At 39.6% G+C, this 24,763-nt stretch overlaps 1 protein-coding gene across 3 annotated transcripts in view; it reads right to left on the bottom strand.

The window, feature by feature from the left end:
* The window catches only part of LCOR (ligand dependent nuclear receptor corepressor), a 59,738-nt gene extending 35,504 nt beyond the window's left edge, over positions 1–24,234 (bottom strand). For 2 of the 3 annotated variants that reach the window (XM_066323706.1, XM_066323709.1), the window contains exons 1-6: positions 24,158–24,234; positions 22,566–22,631; positions 22,071–22,150; positions 8,472–8,604; positions 3,409–3,696; positions 467–560 (exon numbers count right to left, since the gene is read on the bottom strand). In XM_066323706.1, the coding sequence (XP_066179803.1) occupies positions 467–560; positions 3,409–3,646 (332 nt within the window). In that variant the 5' untranslated portion in view covers positions 3,647–3,696; positions 8,472–8,604; positions 22,071–22,150; positions 22,566–22,631; positions 24,158–24,234. Of the gene's footprint in view, positions 1–466; positions 561–3,408; positions 3,792–8,471; positions 8,605–22,070; positions 22,151–22,565; positions 22,632–24,157 lie in introns of those variants that run through there. The other variant, XM_066323707.1, reaches the window with a different exon arrangement.
* Between the last annotated feature and the right edge of the window lie 529 nt (positions 24,235–24,763).

Raw genomic sequence — 24,763 nt, 5'->3', positions numbered from 1 at the left:
GCTAGGAAATATTCACGCAGTGATTTAAATCTAACTCAGCATGTTTTATCATCCAAATCATTGTTACCTCTAAAATAAACTTTCCTGTTAGCTAACTTTGTCCTAAGTAAAATGAAGTCTAAATATACTGCAAAGACTTGAAGACTCTTCATGCATTTAAATGAACTTGCATCTCCACAGAAATCACCTATCACTAAACCCAAGAAACAGGTAATGGAAAGATCTCTGGCTAAGTACCAAATTGGCCAAAATAACAGATATTAGAATCTTAACTGCATGTTAAACCTGTCTCAGTTGGCAACAACTCTTATTTGGCAGGTGGGGTGAAGGTATTTCCCAAAGGTGCAAGTTGAACACACATTACTCCAAAGGGTTAACACCAAAAGAAAGTTAAAATTAACAGGAGCTAAGCACATATTTTCAGTAAAAAACTTTTAAAAGGTCATAGTAAGTTGCTTTCTCTTACCCATTTCCTGAAGTACTGGAGCATCCTGGAGAGTGACTCAGAGAGGTGCTGCCAGCACAAGGACTCTTCTTCGTGGATAAATCAAGCACACCGTCTGTAGAGACAAAAGAATGACTTCAGTGTTTGAAGAAGCAAGATCAGTCATGCTGATCTTGTCTTCAGCTGAAAAGACAAAGTAGTAAGTCTTTTGAGTTGAAGTCATTTTTAGCAGACAACATTTTTTGCTTTATTGTATTTTTAAATAAAATAAGGCTTGGATTTTCTTTGCAATATGGTTTACATGTGACTTCAATACAGTCTTCAGAAATCACAATAAAACTTAACAAAATTAAAAGTGTATCTGTTACAAGAGATATAGCATAACAAATTACCTACAAGTGACAGTGCTGGATACAACAGAGCCTATCACATAACTACTTCTCAGTGGTCCAGAATTGAGACAATCTTCAAGATTTGTCAACCTGAGATATTCCCACCTTAAAGGGAGGCTGCAAGCCAGTATTCAGATTTATTTTTTTTTAATCCAAATCTCTTGTAGGAAAATTCACTGAGAATTTCATATTGGAAATTAAATGAACACACATACAGATGTGAGACTCCTTCTCACATAGCAGCCAGCTTCATCTTTTTTCATGTCTCCAATGGACCCCTACTGGAAAAGGTGCTGCTTTTCTCCTCTGTTGTGTCGTTTTATTCCCTCTCACCCATATGTCAGAATGGTTTTCCTGTTAGACTGCTTCTTCCACTTTCACTAATAGCACTTCCTCATGCTCCCCTGCAAACCCTTAGGTAAACTCTGCATTTATAGGCACCAGAAAAGGGAGCATGTTTCACCAGAAAAGCCTTGCTCCTGCTACACTGAAGCAGCTTGAAATCCTTGTTATTTTAGTAAGGGCAACATTGTCATTGAAGCAGCCCAGCCATCTGAAGTTCCTGGAAACTTTGAAAGGAGGAATTTATGAGGCAAAGATAAATGAAACCTGTTGGCAAAGTGAACTTAAGATACATCAGAGCTCCTCACTCATTCCATCTAATCAAGTGAACACCACCCAATACAAGAACAATGTAAGACGGCTTTCAGATTGCTTAAAGTTCTCATTTGACATATGGAGAAAAAACATGATAAACAGTGAACTAGAATTAACTTATGGAAAGCTGTTCCACCCACTGCATTTGGGAACACACCATAACCCAAACTTAAGCAAGCAGAAAATTAAATTTTCTTTTTGAATGACACTTATGCAGGCACAAGAGGCACAGACTGGATCAAGTCTTTCCTTCTTTTCAAGAGGCTGGACAGCACGGGCAGCTGCTGGAGGCACTTGCATCCACGTTTCTTCCCTCATAAGGGTCAGTATGACCCAGAAGCCCCCGAGGTGAAGCACTGCCAACCTCACACTCCAGGGAAAAGCTTACAGCTAAGCTGGGTTCCCCTCAACCCACTAGAACAAAATATAGCACAAAGCAGCACTAGCAATCTTTCATGACAGCCTCTGAAATCTCTCATTAACAAGTTTGGCAAAATCTCTTTCCAATTACATTAAATGTAAATTGGGAAAAAATTTACATCAGCAAACAGATTACTGTGTAAGTCAACATGCACATGTTCTACTTTCATAACAAGTGTTATGAACATTATACGTTATCTTACAGCTTTTTTCATCACATGGTAGCTAAAGAACAATTCGTGTACATGCTTTTTTCTTCACCATACCATCCTCTAATTAAAAACGAACCAAGCAAAACTGATTCTCTCCCTCTTTCTTTCAGCAAAAAGTTTAACAATGAGAACAGTTTAACATTTATAAACATACATGCAAAATACACTCAAAAAATCCATTTACAATAAAGATAGCTGGAAACAAATGCCTATCTGTTAACTGTACAGGTCCACATTTCAAGAAAGACACTATTCAACCTCTCACTGCAGTTTGTAACTGAAGTCCAATGACAGCTTTCAGTAAAGCTGTAAGTATAGTATGTGTCCAGATGTCCAAGCTGCATATTACCGGACACGAAAAATTAACCTGTACACAAAAAGCTTCATAAACCAAGTTTAAAAGAATAAAGGGATACCTATTCTTCTCTCCTAGCTAGAAAAAGCTTTTGACTTCTTTTTTTTTTTTTTCCCTATTTGCAGATGGACAGCCTACTGTGACTTCAAGCACTAACATTTTTTCTGAAGAAGGGTAAAGGGTCTAATTTTAATCAGTACAATACACTCAGGATTCAATAGTTTCAGAAAAGTTCATTTACCGTATCACTCATAGAATTTGCTTTTTTTAAAAAAAGGCATTTTTGATGGAAAGCAAGATTTTTGAATTAAAATAAGCTCTGAAACACTGTTACAAGTTATTCAATCTGTGCTCTGCAGAACAAGTCTATTTTTAAGGTAGAAAAGAGACATTTCTTCCAAATGCACAAACCTAGAAGTTTAGTGCAGTTCATGGGTTCATTTTTATAGCCTTCTTTATAGCCTTCACAAAGCAATTTCTCACAGACTTTTAACAGATACTCCTCTCGCACCATGACCAGAAAGAAAATAAATCAGCCTTTCAGTCAGACTGTGCACTAATCTTCAGAGAAGAGACAACATTATGATTTTCATGACCACATGAACTTCTCTTATCAGCAAGCACACAGTCTATTTTGGCAGACTGTTTCTTGCTGCTCCCAGTAGAAACAGCATATTCATCCTCGGAGTCTAGAGCATGTCCATCCCCTTTGCCCTTCTTCAGAAGAATCTCTCCTATCTACAGGTCTACATTCTTTCAAGAAGTCTTTTCTTTCCCTGCCACATTGAACTAGTCATTATTTTATTGTAAAAACATCTACTGCTTTTACATTTTATGTGAAAGTGCAGCCTTCTAATTGTCTGGTTCTGCAACAAGAATGCCATTAATAGATTGCCACAGGATGCAAGACACTGGTAAGAGTCCTACCTTGTTCACTAGGTTCTGACTGAGACTTTCTGACAGTAAGGTCCAGAGGTGAGTCTTGGTCAGCCATGAGCAGTTTGCTGAGCACAGGGTTCTGAGCAGTTGCAGCCGTGGGAGAGGAGGTGACCAGAGATGCTTTCAGCAGGCTTTGGTTCTTTGTGCTATTGGGCTGGCTGGAGTCCTGAGTAGAGCTATTTTTTGAGGTATATTCAGCAGCAAACTGTCGGATCATTCGCTGCATGATCTCACGGGCCACTAGGGGAATATTGGGGTCAGAGACCCTAGGACTGTCTGCAAATATTAGAGATTTCTTTTAAGGAAGCACTTTAAGTAAAACAGCTTTTATATTAAGTCATTGTTTATTTACAAAAAAGAAATCTAGGGGAAAAAAAGTCAAAGATAAAATAGTTTGTGCAGAAAATGTAGTCTTTAGTCTTAGAATACCTGAATAAGAACAATTGCTAATTGTGGTACAGCCTTCCCAAAATAACACTTTGCTAAAAGAAATACACAATCTCATATTTTGTTTTAAAATATAGATATATTCAACCATACCTTTAAGAGGTGTGGAAATGGACAGGAGAGCTAAAGTGCCAAGTAATGCAGCTCATCCAAAAATACTGAACAGGTTATACAGTAGAAGAATTGCTTAACTTACCTGCAGCTACAGAAGGGTAAAATGGTGCATAAAGTTGCAGCAGTCCCCTATAAGTTTACTGAGAAATAAAGCCCTATAATTCTGATAATTTAAAATTATTCACATGAAGATCAAATGTTCAAGTGTCTTCCATCTCATTCTATCTATTCGTTTTCATATTTCTACCATTGTAATCAACGCAGGATCGGGAATTACCCAAAGGCCTTGCATATACACAAAACCCCAAGATGTGTCACATGACAAGTGATTCTATTTCTAGAAGAGCTGCTAAATCTATTAGTAATGGATATGAAATAGAACAAGTAGGCATTCCAATTTATTTATACAAAATAGTATATAAATAGAAAGGTATCTGGGCATGTGGGCAGCCCAAAAATTTATTGACAAAAATCACTGGTTTAGACCAGTAGTAATTTGTGATGCAAAAGTAAATCTCTAACTCCTAAATCACAAAAGCCAAGCCCTGCCACTTCACTTGAAACACTGTGTTTTCTGGCCAAATCAGTTTTGGCTTTATTAAACAAACAAACCCTCACCCCAAAAACCAAAACAACGACAAACACCAACCACCCATAATACCCACAAAAAACCCCAAAATAAAGACAACCACACCATTATTCCAGAAACAGCTCAAAAGGTTTGATTTTCTATTACTGAAGAAACATTCAGGGAAAAAACTGTACAGCAGAAGACCAAATAAATCTTTAAAAGCAGCTCTCAAGAGAGAATAGGGAAGTGTTTACTACCTCTTTTAAAAAAATTGCCCAGGTTGAAAGGTAATCGATTGAAATTGAGCTATTAGAAGCATTATCAAAATCTTCCATAGGACCTTTCAGTGTTAGATTTGCCTTTTGCCACCATTTTTGTCAAAAGTACATCAATCCAACAAACCAGCTTTATTTTATGTGTAAAAATGACTGACATGAAGGTTTGAGCAGAGCTGCCCACAAATCAAAGAGCAGCAGTAGCAGCCTGTTTCTGGATGAAACACCATACTGAGCTTTAAATACTTATCAAGCCCAAATTCCTTTCTGTTAAGCACAGCTTTCTACACCTAAGATCTTATACAGTCACCACTACATTATTACAGTAAATTTCTGTAAATCCCATAAATTTACAGGATGTTTATGTAAACATGTAACCATTTTCTTTAAAACATCCTGTAGATTTTACTTGTTGTTAAGCATTAAATACTACAGTTTTAAGAAGTCACAAAAAAATGAGCCAAACTTGAATTTTGGTGTATTTATAATCTCACTTGCTTCCCAAATGGTCCACAAGGACACCAGCCTGGAAAAGTGGGGAGGCTTTCCTCTGCTGTGGTGGCATTTCTTCTAATTTTCTAATCTCTTCACTATAACCTCCTGAATGATATAGAAAGGCTCTAAGGATGTCCAGAGGGAGGCAATTTGATGGCACGATCACAGAGATCCCAACTGTTTGACATGTGCTTGCAGCATATACAAGTGGGGCTGGCAGGAATGCAGAGCTCTATGGCTCTTGTTTTTTCTGAAAGAAGATTCAGGGCTTTACTGTGCTCCATGTTCATATGTTCATTTCAAAAATGCTTACATCTGAACATATTTACACATTCAGAAATAAAATACTACATATGCCTACAGCCACGCATCCTTGTAATCTTCAACTTCAAAGAATCAGCCCAGAATGATACTTTCTAGCGTTGTTCAAGATAAATGCACTAATTCAGGTCATAAAACTCTATTTTCAAGCAGAAGGATAGGTACCTAGCATATTACAGGCTTCTTAATATAAAGCCTGAATGCCGAGGATTAAAGCTGTCCAAAAGCAAGTGGAAAATATGTGCTGGTGCCCGTCCAGCATCACTAGGATATCAACCAGATATTTATCTTGACTCCACCTGTCCAGGTTTTTTTAAGAAAATAAAACTAAAATTAACTAAAACACAGAAATTCTCAGAGAAGAAAAAATACAGCAAAAATTATGAGCTATAAATAGTCTAAAGCAGTACCTCTGAGCTTTAAAGCCTTAACAGCTTTTGTATATTTTTGTACTGAAATCTTAAAAGGGCAGTATCAAAAAAGTAAAGGTATGATTTCGTTAAACCAGAAGAAGATCCTGTCCTGTCACAAAATAAATGTAATAGACAACTAAGTACTACTACTCTGCTTTGGCTGGAAAAATATGAATATTTGAAGGAAGTATTACTGGGTCAGAGTGCCAGGGACACAAATTTCAGAGAAAGGACTAAGATTAATGGACAATAAACCTGTTCAAAAAGTTTGCTGATTTTCTTAATTCCCTATTTCACATTCAGTATATGAATGTGTGGCCAGTGTTTAGAGTGTCTGCATTTTCTCTGATCTACCTGGGCTACAAAATACCCATCTCAAATGTTACTTGTAGTGAGGATGGAAAGAAGAAAAAAAGTAATTGCTGGCATGAAGCCAGGAGAGCTCAGCATCTCTGAGTAATGTAGGGAATGTCAGAGTTCTGCTATTCTTTGTGTCCTCTTCGGTATGACAGTGCCTTGGGATTTTATGGCACTAGCCTGAGTTAGTTTTCAAGAAATCTAAATACAGGCAAACTTGAAAATCATGCATTAAGGATTCAGAACTGACTTCCTGCCAGGTTTCTAACTCTCTCCTATTACTCAAGCACAGCTTTGTCCAAGGAAGGAAAACAAAGGCATATCTAAAAAAATTCTCAAAGATTCTTGGACATCTGACATGTTTCATTATCTTTACTCTGGGTATCCAGCCATGGACAGACTATTACACTCTTCATTAGCACACTGCAATACCTGCCACTGGAGCCCAAATGATTTTTAAAAAGCATACTTTCCTAAAAGACACACACACATATGTCATACATAAAGGTTTAAGTTTAGTGGAAAAGGAATGAAGCCTTTAATAAACAATTTGGAAAAGATAGCAAGGCCTTTCTTTTCTCAAAAAAGCAATATGGAAAAAAACTGTATTTTCTCTAGACTTTCGTTTTCTTAAATTCCTTCTCGATTTGAAGATAAATGGGATAAACTCAAAAGCAAAAGGAAACATTAACCTCACAAGAAAAAAGAAAACTTGAAAAGGAAGCCTTGGAATAAAGGCATTATCTGAACTATCAGTAGTAATGCAGTAACTATCCTTCCTACCATCCTGCATGTATTACAAAACGTATAGAAGCATCATAATGTATAGCTTGTATTTATTCATTTGAGTCATAAAAGAAAGGCTAAGATACTGTTATCTACTTAAAACACCTTTAAATATTTTGGTCACTGGAAGGAAGGGCTCAGGACCGGCTACAGCAATTTCTAATTTGTTAAACTGAAGCCTTGCATTGTCCCCCAGCAGATAGGTTGGAATTACTGATTTGGCAGATTTTCTCACACGTGGGTTAGACTGATAAGTAAGACATACTTTCATTCAGGATGCATTTGGAAGCAACCTCTGGATTCATGTTTCTCAGCTTTGTAGAAAACAGTGAAATGAGCTCTGTGCCTTCCTTAAGAGCACCGTTTAAGCAACAACTCTCTAGAAGGTATTCAGGTGATTTTCTAGCATTGCATGTTCTCAACATATTCTACAGCAATTCTTTTGCTGATTACATTTTGAATTCTTCATATATCCCCCTCAGCACTATTTCAATACTATTTTATAATGCAGATTGTTGGAAATAGGGTGGGTAATTATTACCAATAGTGAAAAGACTGATGACCTTTAGGAAAAACTGCATTAGTACATATTCCATCAAAATAAAATAAATATATTTTTTAAAACACATTACCCACCTACTACCACCACTGCCACTTGACCTTTCTTCCAAACAGCCTTGCCTAAACACTGGTTATAGGGAACAGTTCTGCAGGGTAAGAACTGAGTCATCTCTCCAGAAGTGGAAACACTGATGTTTTGATAGAGAGATTTGGTTTAGGGTTAAACAGTTATACTCATGTTCTGGGTTGAGCTGCCTCCTATCCCATATATCCATCCCATATCTTGGATATGTTGTTATGTCTCGCAGCTGAACCCCGCCCTCTTGGGCGGGAGCCTGCAGTTCCTTCTCTCTTTTTTCTTGCTTGGCTGTTTCAGCTCTTGCTTCAGCTAGCTCAGCTGCTTTTGCCTTCTTCGCTTCGCTTTGCTTCGCTTTGCTCTCCGGCTGCCCTTGCCGCTGTTTTTCTTCCACCCCCCAAGATATGGGATGGATATATGGGATAGGAGGCAGCTCAACCCAGAACAACTCACTTCCCCTGCTGCTACATTACTTGAGAGTCAATTTTTATTCTTGATAAATATATATAAAAAAGATGACTGAAAAATACTGAACATAAAATTTGAACATCAGATCTTTGACACTTACATTGCATGCAGAAAGACCACAAGAGAGACTATATTTCCCACATCACCCTCCCCCCATTAAAACCAACCTTTTCTGTAAAAGACTGCATTGAGGAACTCTTCCGCTTGCCTTTCAAAACGAATGATTTTTGCTTGCTCTTGTCTAAGCAGAGCTTCTTGTCCAGCTTCTGAGGCTGGCTCATCCAGACTGACTAAGTGTTCCTGAAAAGACATTTAATATTTGTAAGATCTTCCAGGCTCCAAAATTAATGAAGTTCCTTAGGCACACAATATTTTACTAAATTCAAAACTTTCTAAGGCACTCAGCACAGAGTTGAATTTATTGAAATCAAAACTTGTTTTTTAGGCTGCATCAGAACATTGTTCTTTATCCTGTTTTTTTTTTTTTTTTTTTTCTTGTAAATTGGGCTGGTTTGAAGGTAAACCAGTGGGAGGAATTAACCCCAGAGAAATACCTTGCCAGTGATTTCCAGATGGAGCTACAATTTAATAGGAAAGTTACAATAAAGGCAACAGCACACAAACACGGGCTTAAACTGACAAAGACAGAGTACAACTGGGCACTCTGTTGGTCTGGGTGGTGGTGGCAGTCCGATTAAATGGTGGTTGCAGTCCCATTGAAACAATGGATGTGGACTTGTCAGAGCAGTGGTCCTGTAGAAACGTCTGGGGTCCTTATCTGGAGGTCCAGTAGTGGATCCCCCAAGTCCCCAAACCTCGAGATCATACACCCTCAAATCCAGGCAGGAATGTTCAGTACCTCCCTCAGGGCAGGAAATTTTACAATGGAATGATGTAACCCTATGAGACATAGGGTATTTTGGGGAGTCCTTGATGGCACATTAGCGGAGATGACGACCCTTAGGCTGGGTGTAACAAAGAGAACACTACACCCAACTCACAGCTGGGGAATGCAGATGTTACAAAGGACCCACCACTAACACTTCATGAGAAGATGATGTAGGTGGTGGTAGAATACATATTTTGGTGACACCTTATATTGTAACCCAAGACATTATCCACCCCTTATTTTACACCATCTACATCATTCCCAAATTAATACCCTTCTTTAACTCTCTCTCTACATATATACACATATACAGTGAAACATTACACACCATTCCCACTTAAAATTAGGTCCCATTGAGGTACACAATAGGTTTCCCAATCTTTCTGCATTATCCACCAAGTGTAACCCGGTCCTTGAGCAATAACAATCCCATGGACGGATTTGCCTTTGCCTGAGGTGGGATTAATCCAAACTATCTTTCCTAACATACCTTTCATGTGTACCACAAAAATTTTATTTCCATCAACAGTCTGCAAGGGTTCTGACTGGGCTGGACCAGCTCGATTGATGGAGCTTCGTGTGTTGACCAACCAGGTGGTCTTTGCTAAATGCAGCTCCCAGTTTTCAAAGGTTCCCTGCCCAATGCCTTCTGGGTGGTTTTTATCAGTCCATTGCACCATTCAACTTTCCCAGTAGGGGGTTCATGGTAAGGAATATGGTACACCCAGTCAATGCCATGTTCCCTAGCCCAGGGGTTTATAAGGTTGTTCTTGAAAGGAGCCTCATTGTCAGACTCAGCTCTTTCAGGGGTGCCATATCTCCACCAGACTTGCTTTTCCAGGCCCAAGATGGTTTGCCAGGCAGTGGCATGAGGCACAGGGTAAGTCTCCAGAAATCTAGTGGCTGCTCCTTCCATGGTCAGCACATAGCAATTGCCATGGCGGGTTTGGGGAAGGGTAATGTAGTCAATTTGCCATGCTTCCCCATACCCATACTTTGACCACTGTCCACCATACCATAGAGGCTTCATCCGCTTGGCCTGCTTGATTGCAGCACATGTCTCGCAGTCATGGATGACCAGTGAGATACTGTCCATGTTTAAGTCCACCCCACAGTCACAGGCCCGTCAATATGTCCCATCTCTTTCCTGATGACTGGAGGCATCGAGGGCTTAACAAGCTAGAAGTAATTCCTCTTTGTGCTACCAGTCGAGATACTAAAGTATCTCCACCTGAGATACTTAAATCTTGGCAGCTCAATCCATCAGCTTGTTTTTACTTCATTAGCCCGACTTTTGGGTACACATACAATGACATGATGAAGATTCACAGTCAGCTACGTCTTGCCAGATCTCAGCAGCCCAGACGGGTTTCCCTCTGTGCTGCCATTTGGCCTTTCTCCACTGATCCAGCCATCCTCACGGAGCATTAGCTACCATCCACAAGTCAGTATAGAGATAGAGTCTCGGCCACTTCTCCCATTCAGCAATATTCAAAGCCAGCTGGGTGGCTTTAACCTCTGCCATTTGACTTCATCTACCTTGTCCTGAAGTAGCTTCTGCAGCTTTCTGTGTGGGGGTCCTTAGAGCAGGTTTCCATTTCTGGTTTGTTCCTACAATTTGACAGGAACCATTGGTGAAGAGGGCGTTATTGCTTTTCTTTCTCTGGTAGTTGGTTATGTGGTGGGGCCTTCTCAGCATGTCACCTGCTCCTCTTCTTCTTCAGAAGGTAGTCCAAAACTCTCGCCTTCAGGCCAGTTTGTTGTAATTTCCAGAATCCCAGGGTGATGAGGATTTCCCATCTAGGCTTGCTGTGTGATCACTGCAATCCAATTGCTCCACATGGCATCAGTGAAATGATGTGTAGAAGGAAACTTCCCTTTGAACACCCAGCCCAGCACTGGTAGTCAGGGTAACAGAAGCAGCTGTGCTTCAATGCCAATCACTTCTGAGGTGGCTTGAACTCTTTTGTAGGCAGCAAGAATCTCTTTATCAGTTGGGATATAGCTGGCCTCAGATCCTTTGTATCCTGACTCCAGAACTCCAGCGGTCATCCTTGGGTCTCCTCAGGTCTCTGCCAGAGGCTCCAGGAAGGACCATTCTCTCCGGCCACAGTGCAGAGCACATTTCTTACATCCTGCACAGTTCTCACTGGCCAAAGGGCTACTGCATGGGCAAATCCTGTTTGATTTGTTCAAAAGCTTATTGCTCAGGGCCACACTGGCAATAATTTTTCTGTCATGAGATTGAGGGGGCTTACAATTGTACTGTACTCTGGGATATGCATCCTCCAAAAGCCCACAGCACCCAGGAAGGCCTGTGTTTATTTCTTGTTGGTTGGTGGAGACATAGCTGTTACTTTGCTAATCACTTCCATTGAAATCTGGCAATGTCACTTTACTCCTAAAAACTGAATTTCTTGACTAGGTCCCTTAACCTTACTTTGTTTAATGGCAAGCTTTCTGCAGAATCTGGATAATCTCTCCTTTCTCAGACTCCCCCAGCTGTGTTACCCCAAATGATGATGTCATCAATGTACTGCAGATGTTCTGGCGCCTTACCCTTTTCCAGTACAGTCTGGATCAGTCCATGGCAGATGGTGGAACTCTGCTTCCACCCCTAGGGCAGTTGATTCCAAGTATATTCCATGCCCCTCCATGTGAAGGCAAACTGGGGCTTGCACTTTGCTGCCAAAGGAAGAGAGAAAAATCACTGGCAATGTCAACGGTCACATGCCACTTTGCTGCCTTGGACTTTAGCTCATACTGAAAATCCAGCATGTCCAGTACAGAAGCACCCAGTGGTGGCATGATTTAGTTCAGGCCACGGTAATCCATCATCAGACTCCATTCTTCACTGGACTTACACACTTGCCCTATAGGGCGGCTAATGGGTGAATGAGTCTTGCTGACCACCCCTTGGAACTGCTGCGCTTTCCAGTCCATGAATCATCTTATGGATAGGAATCAGAGTCTTGGTTAGTGCGGTATTGCCGATAGTGCACTGTTGCTGTGGTGATTGGTATCTGTTGTTCTTCAACTCTTAGCAGTCCCACAACAGAGGGGCTGTCTGAGAGACCAGACGGGGTATTCAGTTATCTGATTTCCTCTGCCTCTAGAGCAGCTATTCTAAGTTTCTGCCACTCCTTCCCAGTCAAGCCCACTTCAGTGTCCAATACAGCCAGCTGCTGAGATCTCCCTGTCACCTCAGAAATGGAAATGGATTCTGCTCCCATATACCTTGATGACATCAGGGTACACTGTGCGCTGGTGCCAACCAAAGCCATAAACCTTTGTGGGTCAGACGTGCCAGGCCATCGGATCCACACAATCCAATAGATCCAATTGTCCCTTTCCTCTACCTGGCTAGAGCCAGGGCTCCTCTAATGCCGGTCATGGTACACATTGCTCTCCTCATCCTAAATATAACCTTGAGGTCTGTTCAAGAGGGTCGGTCATATAATTATTCCTTTACCACCTGGAGTCCTGTCTATGAGAGACCAGAGCAGCACTGACCCTAGATAAGCTTCTTGCAGTCGTCGTTCCTCCTTTTAGTTTACGTACCCGAGTGGCTAAGGAAGAGGTGGGTTTTCCATCCCACTTCATGTCTTCTCCATGCTCCTTGTCCTAGGGTGACTTTATGATGCTTGTATCCCCAATTGTCTGTTCTGTTTATGTTGAATATTGTGTTCTGTACCTTTCAGACTGGTTCTGAGTGAAGCAGGGAGAAGGAGAATTATGGAGTTTGTTTTGAGAAACCGCTCTCACTCCTATGCATTCTTCTCCTGGAGTGTGTTTGTCTGAAGCTCGGATAGACAGTGCAACAGAGATCTCCTGTGCTTTTAGGTAGTTTAGCTAGTTGAGGCAGAGAAACTTTCTGAACTGTTTGTTCCTTTTTCTTGGGACTCCTTAAACCTGCTCTGGACTGAAAAAAACAGAAGAGCACTGGGAGCTTGCACCTGCAGCCCACCAGGGCCCAGGATAGCATCTTCCAGCAGCACCGGAGGGACTGAGACTGATAAGAGATTGAGAGAGCTGAGCCACACCCACAGCAAAGACTTTCTCAATTTGCCATCTCACTTCAACACAACAAGAGGTTTTATTGTTTCATATTATTCACTTTTTGTGCTTGTGGGCACTTTTTTTGTTAAATAAATAGTTTTTAGAGTTAATAAAACTCTAAGGAGTTTTTTTTTTTCTGGACCAATTTGGGGAGGGGCCATTGGGTTTGCTTCTCCAGAGGAGCCCCATTTGGAGGTTTCTTCTCAAATTTGCCCTTAACTTCCTGAAGTAAAAACCAGAGTGTATTCACTCTCCTTGGCTGGGGGACACCTGGTCCTAATGGCAGAGAGTCTTCTTGATTCTGGCGAGATGTGGTAAATTCGTTAAGCTCCTTTCTCAGTTTCTGGTGGCTCTCTTCTATCTTTTCTTCCAAGCTCCAGACATGCTCAGCCAGCTTTGTTTCCAGAGATGAGACATGAGTGCATAACAGGGCAGTGACAGCATCCTTGTAAATTCTTAGTTTGTTGACCAATGCATCCACCTTGTGCTCTCCTTCCTTCCACTGTGGCATTGCTAAGTAGTGGGAGTATATTTCTGGCCCAAGCCATGCAAATTTCAACCACATCTGTGATGTGCACTGGAAACTGTCTGGAGTCTTAGGGAATCTCTCATCTTCCAAGAAACATGATCTCCAGCACAGCCAATTCCCTTAGGCATTGGATACTTTGTTCCATTGTGCTCCATATTCCTTGTTGCACATAGACATCCTCTTTACAAAGGTATCTATTCCTTAAACATGGCAGTAGCCACTGCCAGAGGATGAGTTTCCTGGGTTTCCCTGATCCCCCGGTCAATGACCACATCCTGGGACAGTGATCCCAGTTGCCCCAGCCGCACATCCTTTCAGAATGGTGTCATTAGCTGCAGCATCCCAGTGTGGAGCAGCCAGTTCAGAACGGACTCGTTTCCCTGGCAGGTGCACTCCCTCCACAGCTCATCCAGGGATAGACACCGAGTGATGATCTCTGGCCCTATCTCTTCTATGGGGCATGAAGGTCCTGCTGCCTCCTCATCAGTCACTATGCAGATTGATTTGCTTTTCAATTTCCTTTTATGAAGAGGGGTAACTGCTACTGACATAGGCTGTCATGGCTCAGTGACAGTTTGTGTGGACACGGTGCCTGCTGATTTGCTTCTTTTCTTCTCCTCCTCTTGAATATGCTGAACCGCACCAAGCTTGGTCCTGACTCCAAGCATGGTATACACAGTGTAGGCCGTACAGAGAAGACAAAGCAAAACTAACAAGATTGTGCTGTCCTTGACATCCAGACAGAACTCAATATTCTCAAAAACTGGTTTCTTCCAGCCTTTCAGGCCCAACACAGCATTCTCTACTATTCTTCCCATTTGTTGGGTGTAATTATTAACGAGGCCCCAGAGGCAGCAGACCAGATCAGGACAGATGAGCAAAAGAGTTTCATTGCCTCTGATGTTATCATGCAATAGAAATAAACTAACAAAGCAATTTTCATACCATTGCCTGGTCTCCCTCCAAAGGAGCATCACAACTGGCAAATAGTTCCCCATGTGCAGAAAAATATAGACAGCAAGGTACAACATCCATGTAAACATGTCAAGCATCATAGGCAGTTTCTGTAATACAATGCAAAACTGCAATTCTGACTTCTCTCAGGATGCCGCACATCCTGAGAGAATGCCGCACATTTAGGTGCCAAAATATGCACTGGTTTAAAGGTAAACCAGTGGGAGGAATTAACCCCAGAGAAATACCTTGCCAGTGATTTCCAGATGGAGCTACAATTTAATAGGAAAGTTACAATAAAGGCAACAGCACACAAACACGGGCTTAAACTGACAGAGTACAACTGGGCACTCTGTTGGTCTGGGTGGTGGTGGCAGTCTGATTAAATGGTGGTTGCAGTCCCATTGAAACAATAGATGTGGACTTGTCAGAGCAGTGGTCCTGTAGAAACGTCTGGGGTCCTTATCTGGAGGTCCAGTAGTGGATCCCCCAAGTCCCCAAACCTCGAGATCATACACCCTCAAATCCAGGCAGGAATGTTCAGTACCTCCCTCAGGGCAGGAAATTTTACAATGGAATGATGTAACCCTATGAGACATAGGGTATTTTGGGGAGTCCTTGATGGCACGTTAGCGGAGATGACGACCCTTAGGCTGGGTGTAACAAAGAGAACACTACACCCAACTCACAGCTGGGGAATGCAGATGTTACAAAGGACCCACCACTAACACTTCATGAGAAGATGATATAGGTGGTGGCAGAATACATATTTTAGTGACACCTTATACTGCAACCCAAGACATAAATGCAGCATAAGCCTGTAAGATCTGCCAACAACACAGGAAAATAAAAGTCCATGATAAGAAGAAAACTTAGATATTTTACAGCATTTGGCTGCAAATCTCATATCTAGCACTTGTTCTTTGGCTATTATTTTTAGATCCAAAAAATAATTGTTGAAGGCAAAATATACATGGTTCTCCACTCTACACATCCAACATGCAAACTAAGCAAAAAATGACCAAGCATTATCAACAACCGGGACTTTTTGTGAAGAGACTCAAAGTCTAGCAGCTACTTTTAAGTGAAATATATTTAAGTTAGCTGTTACAACACCTACAATGAAATAAAATACATTCTCACAATTTGAAGCAGCTGAGTAATCTCAGGAATATATTCAAACTAGGATAATTAAGCCTGTGAGATGCCAGGATACATCATTCATTCTAAATACATCCGAGAAACTAGAAGACAAGGTTACAAAAATACAGAATCTAAATGCTTAGGTTTCACCCCCAGATGCAGACACCTTTGCTCATTTCTTTCAGTTTAATGCCTTGCTCTTGCTCAGGAGAAAAATCTCTTTACTGGCCCTCTCCTCTCACTTTTATTTTAAACTATATCAAAGATATAACTCAGTGGAAACAGAGTCCAGTAGCACCCTGCCTCACCATAAAGGAATGGATTTTACATTATTCATATAAAGGCAATGTAAGAACAGTACAATTTAATCAACTGAAGCTAACTAAAGCTTTACACTTGCTACATAGAGAAGGAATGAAGAAAAATGGATCAGCCAGAAGAAAAAAATTCTAAGTGGCTAATGCTGGTGAGCAGCTCAGTAAAGGATCTCTTGATCTGCATTCAGGAGAGAAGTGGAATAGCGGCAAGAAAATGGCAATGCTTAGTTTATACCCCCTGAACTAAGGAGCATCTCCTTACATGTATGGTTCTTATCAGCGTCCATGCTAGGACATCAAAACATAAAGAAATATAGTTATGTAAAAGTCAAATTTAACCTTGCACTTAGGAAAAAAAAAGTCTTCAGGAATCTTCAGCACACCACTGATTGCACGAGACAAAATATAGTGGAAATAGTTCTCCATTGAACCATAATTTTTCCAGGGATCTGAAGTTTTTTTTCATCCTAGAAGGAAAATTCAAGCTTTCACACCAAGTATTTGATTGTGATTGCTATTCAACTTCCAAAAGTGAGATGTTTCTTTTTGATTTGGGAGTGTCCGGTTTGGTTGGCTTCTGTTGGTTTTTTTGTTTTTTGGTTTGGTTTGGTTTTGGGGTTTTATTGGCTAGGGTAGGGAGTTGCTGACTTTTTTGTGGGGGGTTGTTTGTTGTTGGTTTGTTTTGGTATTTTTTTTCACATTTGCCAGCATTTCTTCCCAAAACCATTATGTAGAACAACTAATTTCATGTTTACCCACTCATTCTACAGTCCTAAATCACATCAAAGTTTTCAGTAGCAACGTGCAGGTAGTAGGAAGAAGAAAAACCCAATAATATCTAGAGAGCATTTTCACTGGGCATTTTTTTCAGGGTATTTATATTCAGTTACTTTTATGTATTATTTATAACACAGGATTCTTTCTATTCTTTGTGCTTCTCTTCAGGTGGGAAGCACAACCCAGAGCATTCCTGGAATCCACCAGTGAACATGCAGTATCGCTATATTGAACAATACACCTTCAGAGAAAGATACCTGGAGTGGTTTGCACATGCTCCCTGAGGGCTAAGGCTCTTCTTGTATGTTAAGACAAACAGTATAATGATGTAATTAAGTCAAAGAGCCTTAGAAATACAGAGCTCAGTTTTAAAAATGCAAGGTCAATGTGTGACCTTGTGAGACCACCTAATCCTAAGCAGCCCAGCCTCGTCAGCACTAGGGATGGATGCTCACTGAGAGCCTCCTTGTAGGAAATGTTGATACAGCAATTGCAAATGCTAAACTGCTGACATGAAGAGAACTGTATGATGCAGGCTGTTGTTGCATAGATGTGCAGACAGCAGTTTCATGTTTAAGCCATAGCACACACACAGATGGAATGGGAAGAGCCCACAAGCTAGAACAGGATGAGGTAATTCCTATCCATCTTCAGGGAGAAAAAGGAGGGAGGCTGCCCACAGACCATCCATGGCTGACTGTCAACCCATGGACCCTAGGGATAAAATCCAGCCTCTCACCCTATCTCAAGAAAAAATCAGGAACACTGAGTAAGCAAGGAATGTTTCAACATCCCCAGGTTGTCTTCTCCAATACTTTTTTTTTTTCCTTAAGACTGTAGAGTCTTTTTAACTCATAGCCTTCACAAAGGAGAACAATTTTCTGTAGACAAGCTTTAAGGGCACCAGAGACTCCTTTCCTTCTACCTGCAAGAAAGTATCATTCTTGTTGCCTTCCTTTCAGTGCTATTCAGTTTGTTTACATGTCTCAAAATGCTACAGTCATTTGAGGCTACACCAGCATTTAGGTTTTCCTCTCCAGGTATTAAAACAAATTCTTCTCTTGAAACAGTCCCCTGTTGGAATCGTTTACTACTTTTACAATCCTATCACTTTTAAGACATCTGTAAACTGTCTTAAAACAAGTCTGTCTGTGCTGTTTTTCAAATATATCAAGATAATTTTCAATTCTCAGCATATCCTTTAAAGCATCTACAACTGTTCCCAGCTTAGTATTAACAAAAATTCAGATGGTTTAATCAGTTTTAACTGAACATACATATTTTTATAGTAAGATGACTGATGCCATATTTATCTAATTCAAAACAATTTGACTGATCCATAGCTATTGCCTACCATTTATTACCTATAGCAGGGGGAGAAGAAATATATCAGTGGAATATAAATGTAAGCATATTGTGGTGTGGAACCACAGTATGCTTACATTAACACTGATGCACAAGCAAAGCTCAACCCTGCATTACTACTAAACACATCTGGAGATTATCACAACCAACCTTTTCAAGTTTTAGCCTCCGTATCGAATTATTTTAAAATGACACAATACAATATTGACAGTCTAAACACTTGAGTTCTTTAAGTGATGAAATCCATTCAAAATGTTTTAGAGCATATTCCTGCATGCTTAAGGATCTCTGTACACACTTTAAACACATCCCAGAGCCATTAAAAATTATAAGAGTTCTGCAACTTCAACTCATTTTCAGATATTTCCTTTGCCATCTCCAATCATTCTACAAGTTAATGCTTTAGATGAGTGATAACTTTGCTTTAGAATTATTCAGACATTTATCACAGTTTATATCTTATTGCTTATGTTCCTCCATAGTCAAAGGCCACCAGATTTGTGTAAAATAATTATAAGCTTTTAAAAATACACAAATCCTATTATAGTAATTCTGAATTTTAAAATAATTTGTTCAAATGCTGTATCTCACCACACTTCTTCACAAATTAAAGAATTGTGAGAAGCCCTTTCACTGAAGCCCAGGTATTTTAGAGAACTTTCCAGACCAGGATTAATCTTCTGGCATCAACAGCCCATGAATCTACAAAAGGCTCCTAAAAGTCATTTTCTCTCTTGCTATTTTTGTAGCTTAAATATATCTATAAAATAGTTAATGTTCTTAGGAGTATTATCCTTCTTGTTCTGGTCTCACCAACTAATTGTGTATCCGTGTGTGTGTGTGTTCCTTTTTTCTCTTAATACACATGAATGCTTTATGTCACTATAGACAATAGTGTTTTCCACATAAATATACCCAACTGAATACTCTTCAAGGACTCATTTTCCAGTATCTCCTTTCTTCTGGCCATTCTTAAACTAGGCTTGAGCTCCAACTATGAGCAAATGACACTAGAGACTAACTACTTCGTTTGACACAAACATCCTATGTGGAGCCAAAGAGCTCTTCTGTAATGATGGCTCAGTCAGATTACTTAACAAACCACACAGAAAAATAAGGAATCATAATTAAAGAGAGATAAGGCTAGTACACCTCAAGTTCAATCCATCTAAACTGATGGGCCTGTGCTGTACCACAACTTTTTAGAAGGAAAAGTGATAAAAGACCACAAGCAATAGAGAATAACCACAATTGGAGATTATCCAAATGTGAATTTGTCAGATTGGTCCCATAGAACCCAATCTTTCACTCATCACATGTAGGTAGCCAAAGCTCCTAACTTTTTTTTTTTTTTTTTGTCTTTCAAAGTACCCTGTCCATTTCTGCACACAGGCACCAACGTTAATAACCTGGCAGCAGCACCTTAGGTAACCAGTTATTCTCTTATCACACCACACAGAAACAGCTGTGTATTCTGCATTCTGTGATGAAAAGTAAAAACCCAGTTTCCAAAAGTTCCACATTACTGCACATAACCCTTTGGATTTGGGAAAAAAGTATGTCTTGGAAGATGCTGGCTCTCTACTTTGTATTTTATTATCTCTTTCAAATGAAGACATTTAAGTCCATTTCTCTACCAAAACCTGTCTTGCCAAAAAATGCAGGTATTTGCTCAGTATCTGCAATTAGAACTACTGCTGCAAATAAATTTAGCAAATAAATTTATCTTTTTAGAATACTTCAGCAGATGGTTTTCCATCCTTTGAAGAAGTCATGTAATTGAACCTGACTGCCTGTGAAAGTAGTAACAACTATCACTGAAAGAGTGGGAGAGCTAATGTAGATTTTTACCCTTTAAGCAGCTCTGCCAATAAACTAATACTGGCCTTCAATTCTGATCCTACAGTCCAGAACTCATTTTTACTTATGCACAAATACTGGTCTCCTAAGTTACAGGCAAATGAAATCCAGAAAGAAACCCTGAAAATATTTTCAAGTTTTCAACTTGTTACACTAGGTGCCTACATATCACTTACAGGTAAAAATCAAGTGCATTGATTAATTATTCATCTAATCCAAAAGGAGGTACTGGTAATTATGTACTCAAAAAAAAAAAAAACCCACCAAAAAACAAGCCAGCCACACGCTATCATAATGCATGGCTTGTGGCTATCCTGCTCCCAGCTACAGCATCAATGACACACCTTTTCATTCTGTAACTCAGCACTATAGAAGCACCAACCCAAACCATCCCATCCTGCCCAGTTCCTTTCCAAATAAGCTGAGAGGATGCATATGAACAGCCTGTGACTCCACTCCCTAAAGAGTTATAGATCAGTCCAGATGTTCAATGGAAGAGATGTCAAATAAACTAGTACCATTCTTAATTTAGTTGAATAAATTAGCTAAAGACTGTCCATTATTTAGCTAAATACCAAATTAGGTCACAAACTTTTTTCTAACAATTTGGTCTCTGGTATTATGATCCCAGTTAAGATGTTGTCAAATTCACACTATTTGAAGGCTCTTATGAAAGAATCATATTCAACTGTGTACTGCAAGCTAATGACATCAGTGCCAGCAGGGCAGCAATCTGCTGCACCCACAGGGGAAAGGAAACACTCCCATCCTACCACTTCTCAGATGACATACAAAAAACCCAAGACCTGAAAGGAGACATATTATTCCCTCAAAATCAAAATGAACAAAAAAATACAAATCAAAAAGCCAAAATACCCAAACCCAACAGAACTGATAGAGGCTGTAATGCAGTCAGACTGCCTTTTTGAATACCTACCCATACACTGTCACATTGTCCCACATTACAACCAGTCTCTCACCCACCACAAAATGAATTTCTGAATCAAATTAATGGCGTAACTAGAGCTGTGCTTAACACTGGATTCTGTCTTTTTATGAGATGAGGTAAGAAAAAAGACACAACTCCTTACACAAGACGCATACACACGTTACCTGCTGTCAGTCTTAATGAAATAACTATGACTTACATCTGTTCTAAATGCAAGCATTCCTAAACCTCCTCCTATGCTTTAAAAAAAACTGTACTACAAAACCACACATGAACTGGCAGCATGGGAAGTATCAGTGTCAACAAGGTACTTCCTTTATGGACAAGCCATGCAGCTACATGTTAACCGCTGCAGAGGAAAGAGTGCTTTTGTTTCATCTCTAAGTTGATAGAGATCCATTCTGGTGTTGTCTTACATTGTGCAGAAGAAGCAGTAGTTACAAATTCCAGTAAATTAAGTTTTTTTTAAGGGAAGGAGATTCCAAGAGACTGAACGAGATTCTAGATTGTTAAAATGGACCACATTTCCATACTGAAGATAAACCCATCATCTGACTGTAGTAAACATGAACAAGCCACGGTCTGCTTCCCTTGGGGATGGTTTCATGATTCCCAATAAGATCTCTTACAAAGAACTCAAGAAAACCCAAAACAAATAAAGAACACCAAACAGAAAAAGCTAATGCACAGGGAGAAAAAAAAAAAAAAAGAAATCCACCACCTGCATACTACAAAGAAAAGATTGCAGAGAAAGAGGCAAGTCTGTTCACTAACTTGCATATTTTAATTCAGAAAACCTTTTTCCAAAGGAGAGAAAAGGGGTAGGAGGTTGCAGATTTTCCATATTCAGTTAACTAGGAGCAGCATACTCCCTCCTTTTGTCCCTCCCCTACAACTACTAGCTTCACACATCTGCATTGTTACCTTCACTTTTTCTCTTCTCAGGCAGCAGAAAAGACAATTTTCATCAAAAGACCAATCAGAAACACCTTCAGGCTCACAGTCTGTAAATCAGAAGAATAGCAAATTACTTCATATTCATAAACCATGACACAACTGGAGCCAAAAGAGAAATGCTGAATTAAATACCTGTTTCACAACATTCTTGCCTGCATTCTGAGGATTCAGGCTTCATTTCGGCCATTTTTCTAAATCCCCAGATTACCAAACTATATACATTTTATCTATGCACAGCAAATCTGTTTTTCTGAGCTCTGCAAAATACACTCCCAGCTACATAAAGATGAACGCACACTCATTAGTAATTTTAGCCAATATGAAACTAACTGTGAGCACTGCCTGGGGGAGGGGGGAAAAAAGCACAAATCACCACGGTAACACACATTTTCTAGAGGCAGTGCTGAGGCTGCTTCTGTCATTAGAAATGCAGAACAAGATACAAACATAGAGATTGAATACCTTTAAACAAACTGAGATCTTTTAATAATCCAGGTCCAAACAGGCCTTCTAGAATACTTTCAAACCCTAAAAGCAAATAAAAGAATTGTTAGCTTTCTAGATTAGTACGTCACTACAATATTCACAATAGCAGTTCTATATTTATCTGTTCCAAGAACAGAGCTCAACATGTTTTCTCCAAGTATTACAAGATACATGGGTCAATTGTGATGACTGAACTACTGATAAATCACAGCAGAATCTAGAGTCCACTGACTCCTGTACTTTTCTAAATAGCTCAGTTAAAAACAAAGAACATTACAACATTGAAATAAACCATTTTGAAAAGAGCATAGGAAGCTGCAGGTTCTACAACATGACCGAGTAATTTCTACACAAATAAAAATACTCTCATTTAAGATCCGAACTGAAAGAAGATACATTTTCCCAATTAAAAAAACACATTCTTCCATCTCAGTGGCATTCAGTTACTTTTCTGAATTTCAGTAAACATCAGAATCAGTATTTCCTGAACAGTTGCAGTTTTGAGGAGAGAAAATTAAAAGGAGAGGGATTCAGCATTGCCGTATCACTAGGGAATGAAATTTCAATCACAGATCTGCATCCAAGACACACACAGTCCAACTTACTTCAATGCCACAATTTATACCTCACTTAAAATAAATCTAATCAATTTGAGTTTATTTCAGAAGAGGGAAAACGTGCACCAAAATTACTGCCATTATTTGGAAAAGTTAAATCAATATTAAGCTAACCCCCTGCTGGCAGTAAAAAATCTACAGAGCTATTAACTACCCAGTACTGTGAGAAGATTAGCAGAGTGAGTATGAAAAATCCAAAGATTATTTTAAGTGTGACAGACAAATTCCACCTTATAAAAATGTATAAAAATGGAATGACCAGAAAAATTCAAGTCTATAGCTTACTATATTGCCTGCCCTTCCCTCCCGCATCCAATACTTTTGCTTTGTAGGTTTAAGAATGGTCTGCAAGTAGCTAGAGGCTTCTAGCTTCTCCTACTTGTTTGAGTCTTTGAGTGGCAGAAGAAAAAATAAAAAACAAATTAAGAAACAAAAATATGGTCTTAAATTTAGAGAAACTTGCATGGGTGAATCAGGGACAGATAAACTACCCAAAATAGCAATGTTTAAGATATCAGTCAAAATCTAAATTATCATGTACTACGAAGGAAACTGTTTGTTACACTTCAAAAGAGCAGTAATTCTAAAAACATTCTGACTTCATCCAGGTCTAATATCTAGGTTATGTTTTGGAGAGCAGTCTTCAAAAGTAAATGACAAACAGCCTTATACCCCTCTGGGTGTAAGCAAGAGTGTCAGTGCACCAACATCTTCAGCAATGAGATGCAGGATCCTACAGAATTTGCAGCCTGCAACATGACTTAGATGGCTAAAGCATTGCTGAGATACAACACTAAAAATCTAATCTCAGAAAGGACCAAAAAACCAGAAAAAAAAAAAAAAAAAAAAAAAAAAAGGGAAATAACAGTGTTAAGAGTGAAGAAAAATAGGGAGAAATCAGAACACAAGGTGGAAGAAGAGAAACTGGAAATGCATCCCATTGAACAGCACCTTGTCAGGCAGAGAAGTAGCACTGCCTCCAAAAAAAGCCAATTCAGGCTTCAGGAAGTGGCAGGAACAGTGGGAAAGGGCCGACCAACCTGACCTAGAAGAAAAATAGGAAAATCAGGGTATTGACCCATAGGTTTATAACGTTGAATAGTTTATAACGTTTTTAACATATGGGTAGTGACCCTCAGAATTTGACTCTGAAATGAAACGTCAAGGAAAATAACTAACCAACCTTGTTCTTTACCTTTTTGTTTAAAACTTATATTTTATATATATATGTATAAAAATCAAAAGACTTCAGAAATTTTACTCAAACTCATCAATCTTTTAATAGTAACTGCCAGTGACTCATGCCCCATAGTTTGCCATGCATGCAATTGCACACTCAAGTCCCTGCCAAGTTTTACAGCTTGGATATTGTACGATCATAGTTTGCTAGCCCACTGTTCTGAGTGATGCTAATGCCACTCGGGTTTTATTAATATTAAATATTGGATTTAGCAGTTGCATAGCAACAGCAGAACATCTTATGTGCAATGTTTGACATTAAAAAAGGCAAATAAGGGAAGTATGAATGTATTCAAAAATTATACTAGAGACTGGTAA

This window comes from Sylvia atricapilla, chromosome 8, assembly GCF_009819655.1.
Source record: "Sylvia atricapilla isolate bSylAtr1 chromosome 8, bSylAtr1.pri, whole genome shotgun sequence".
Taxonomy (NCBI): domain Eukaryota; kingdom Metazoa; phylum Chordata; class Aves; order Passeriformes; family Sylviidae; genus Sylvia; species Sylvia atricapilla.
This window is presented reverse-complemented; position numbering and strand designations above follow the sequence as displayed.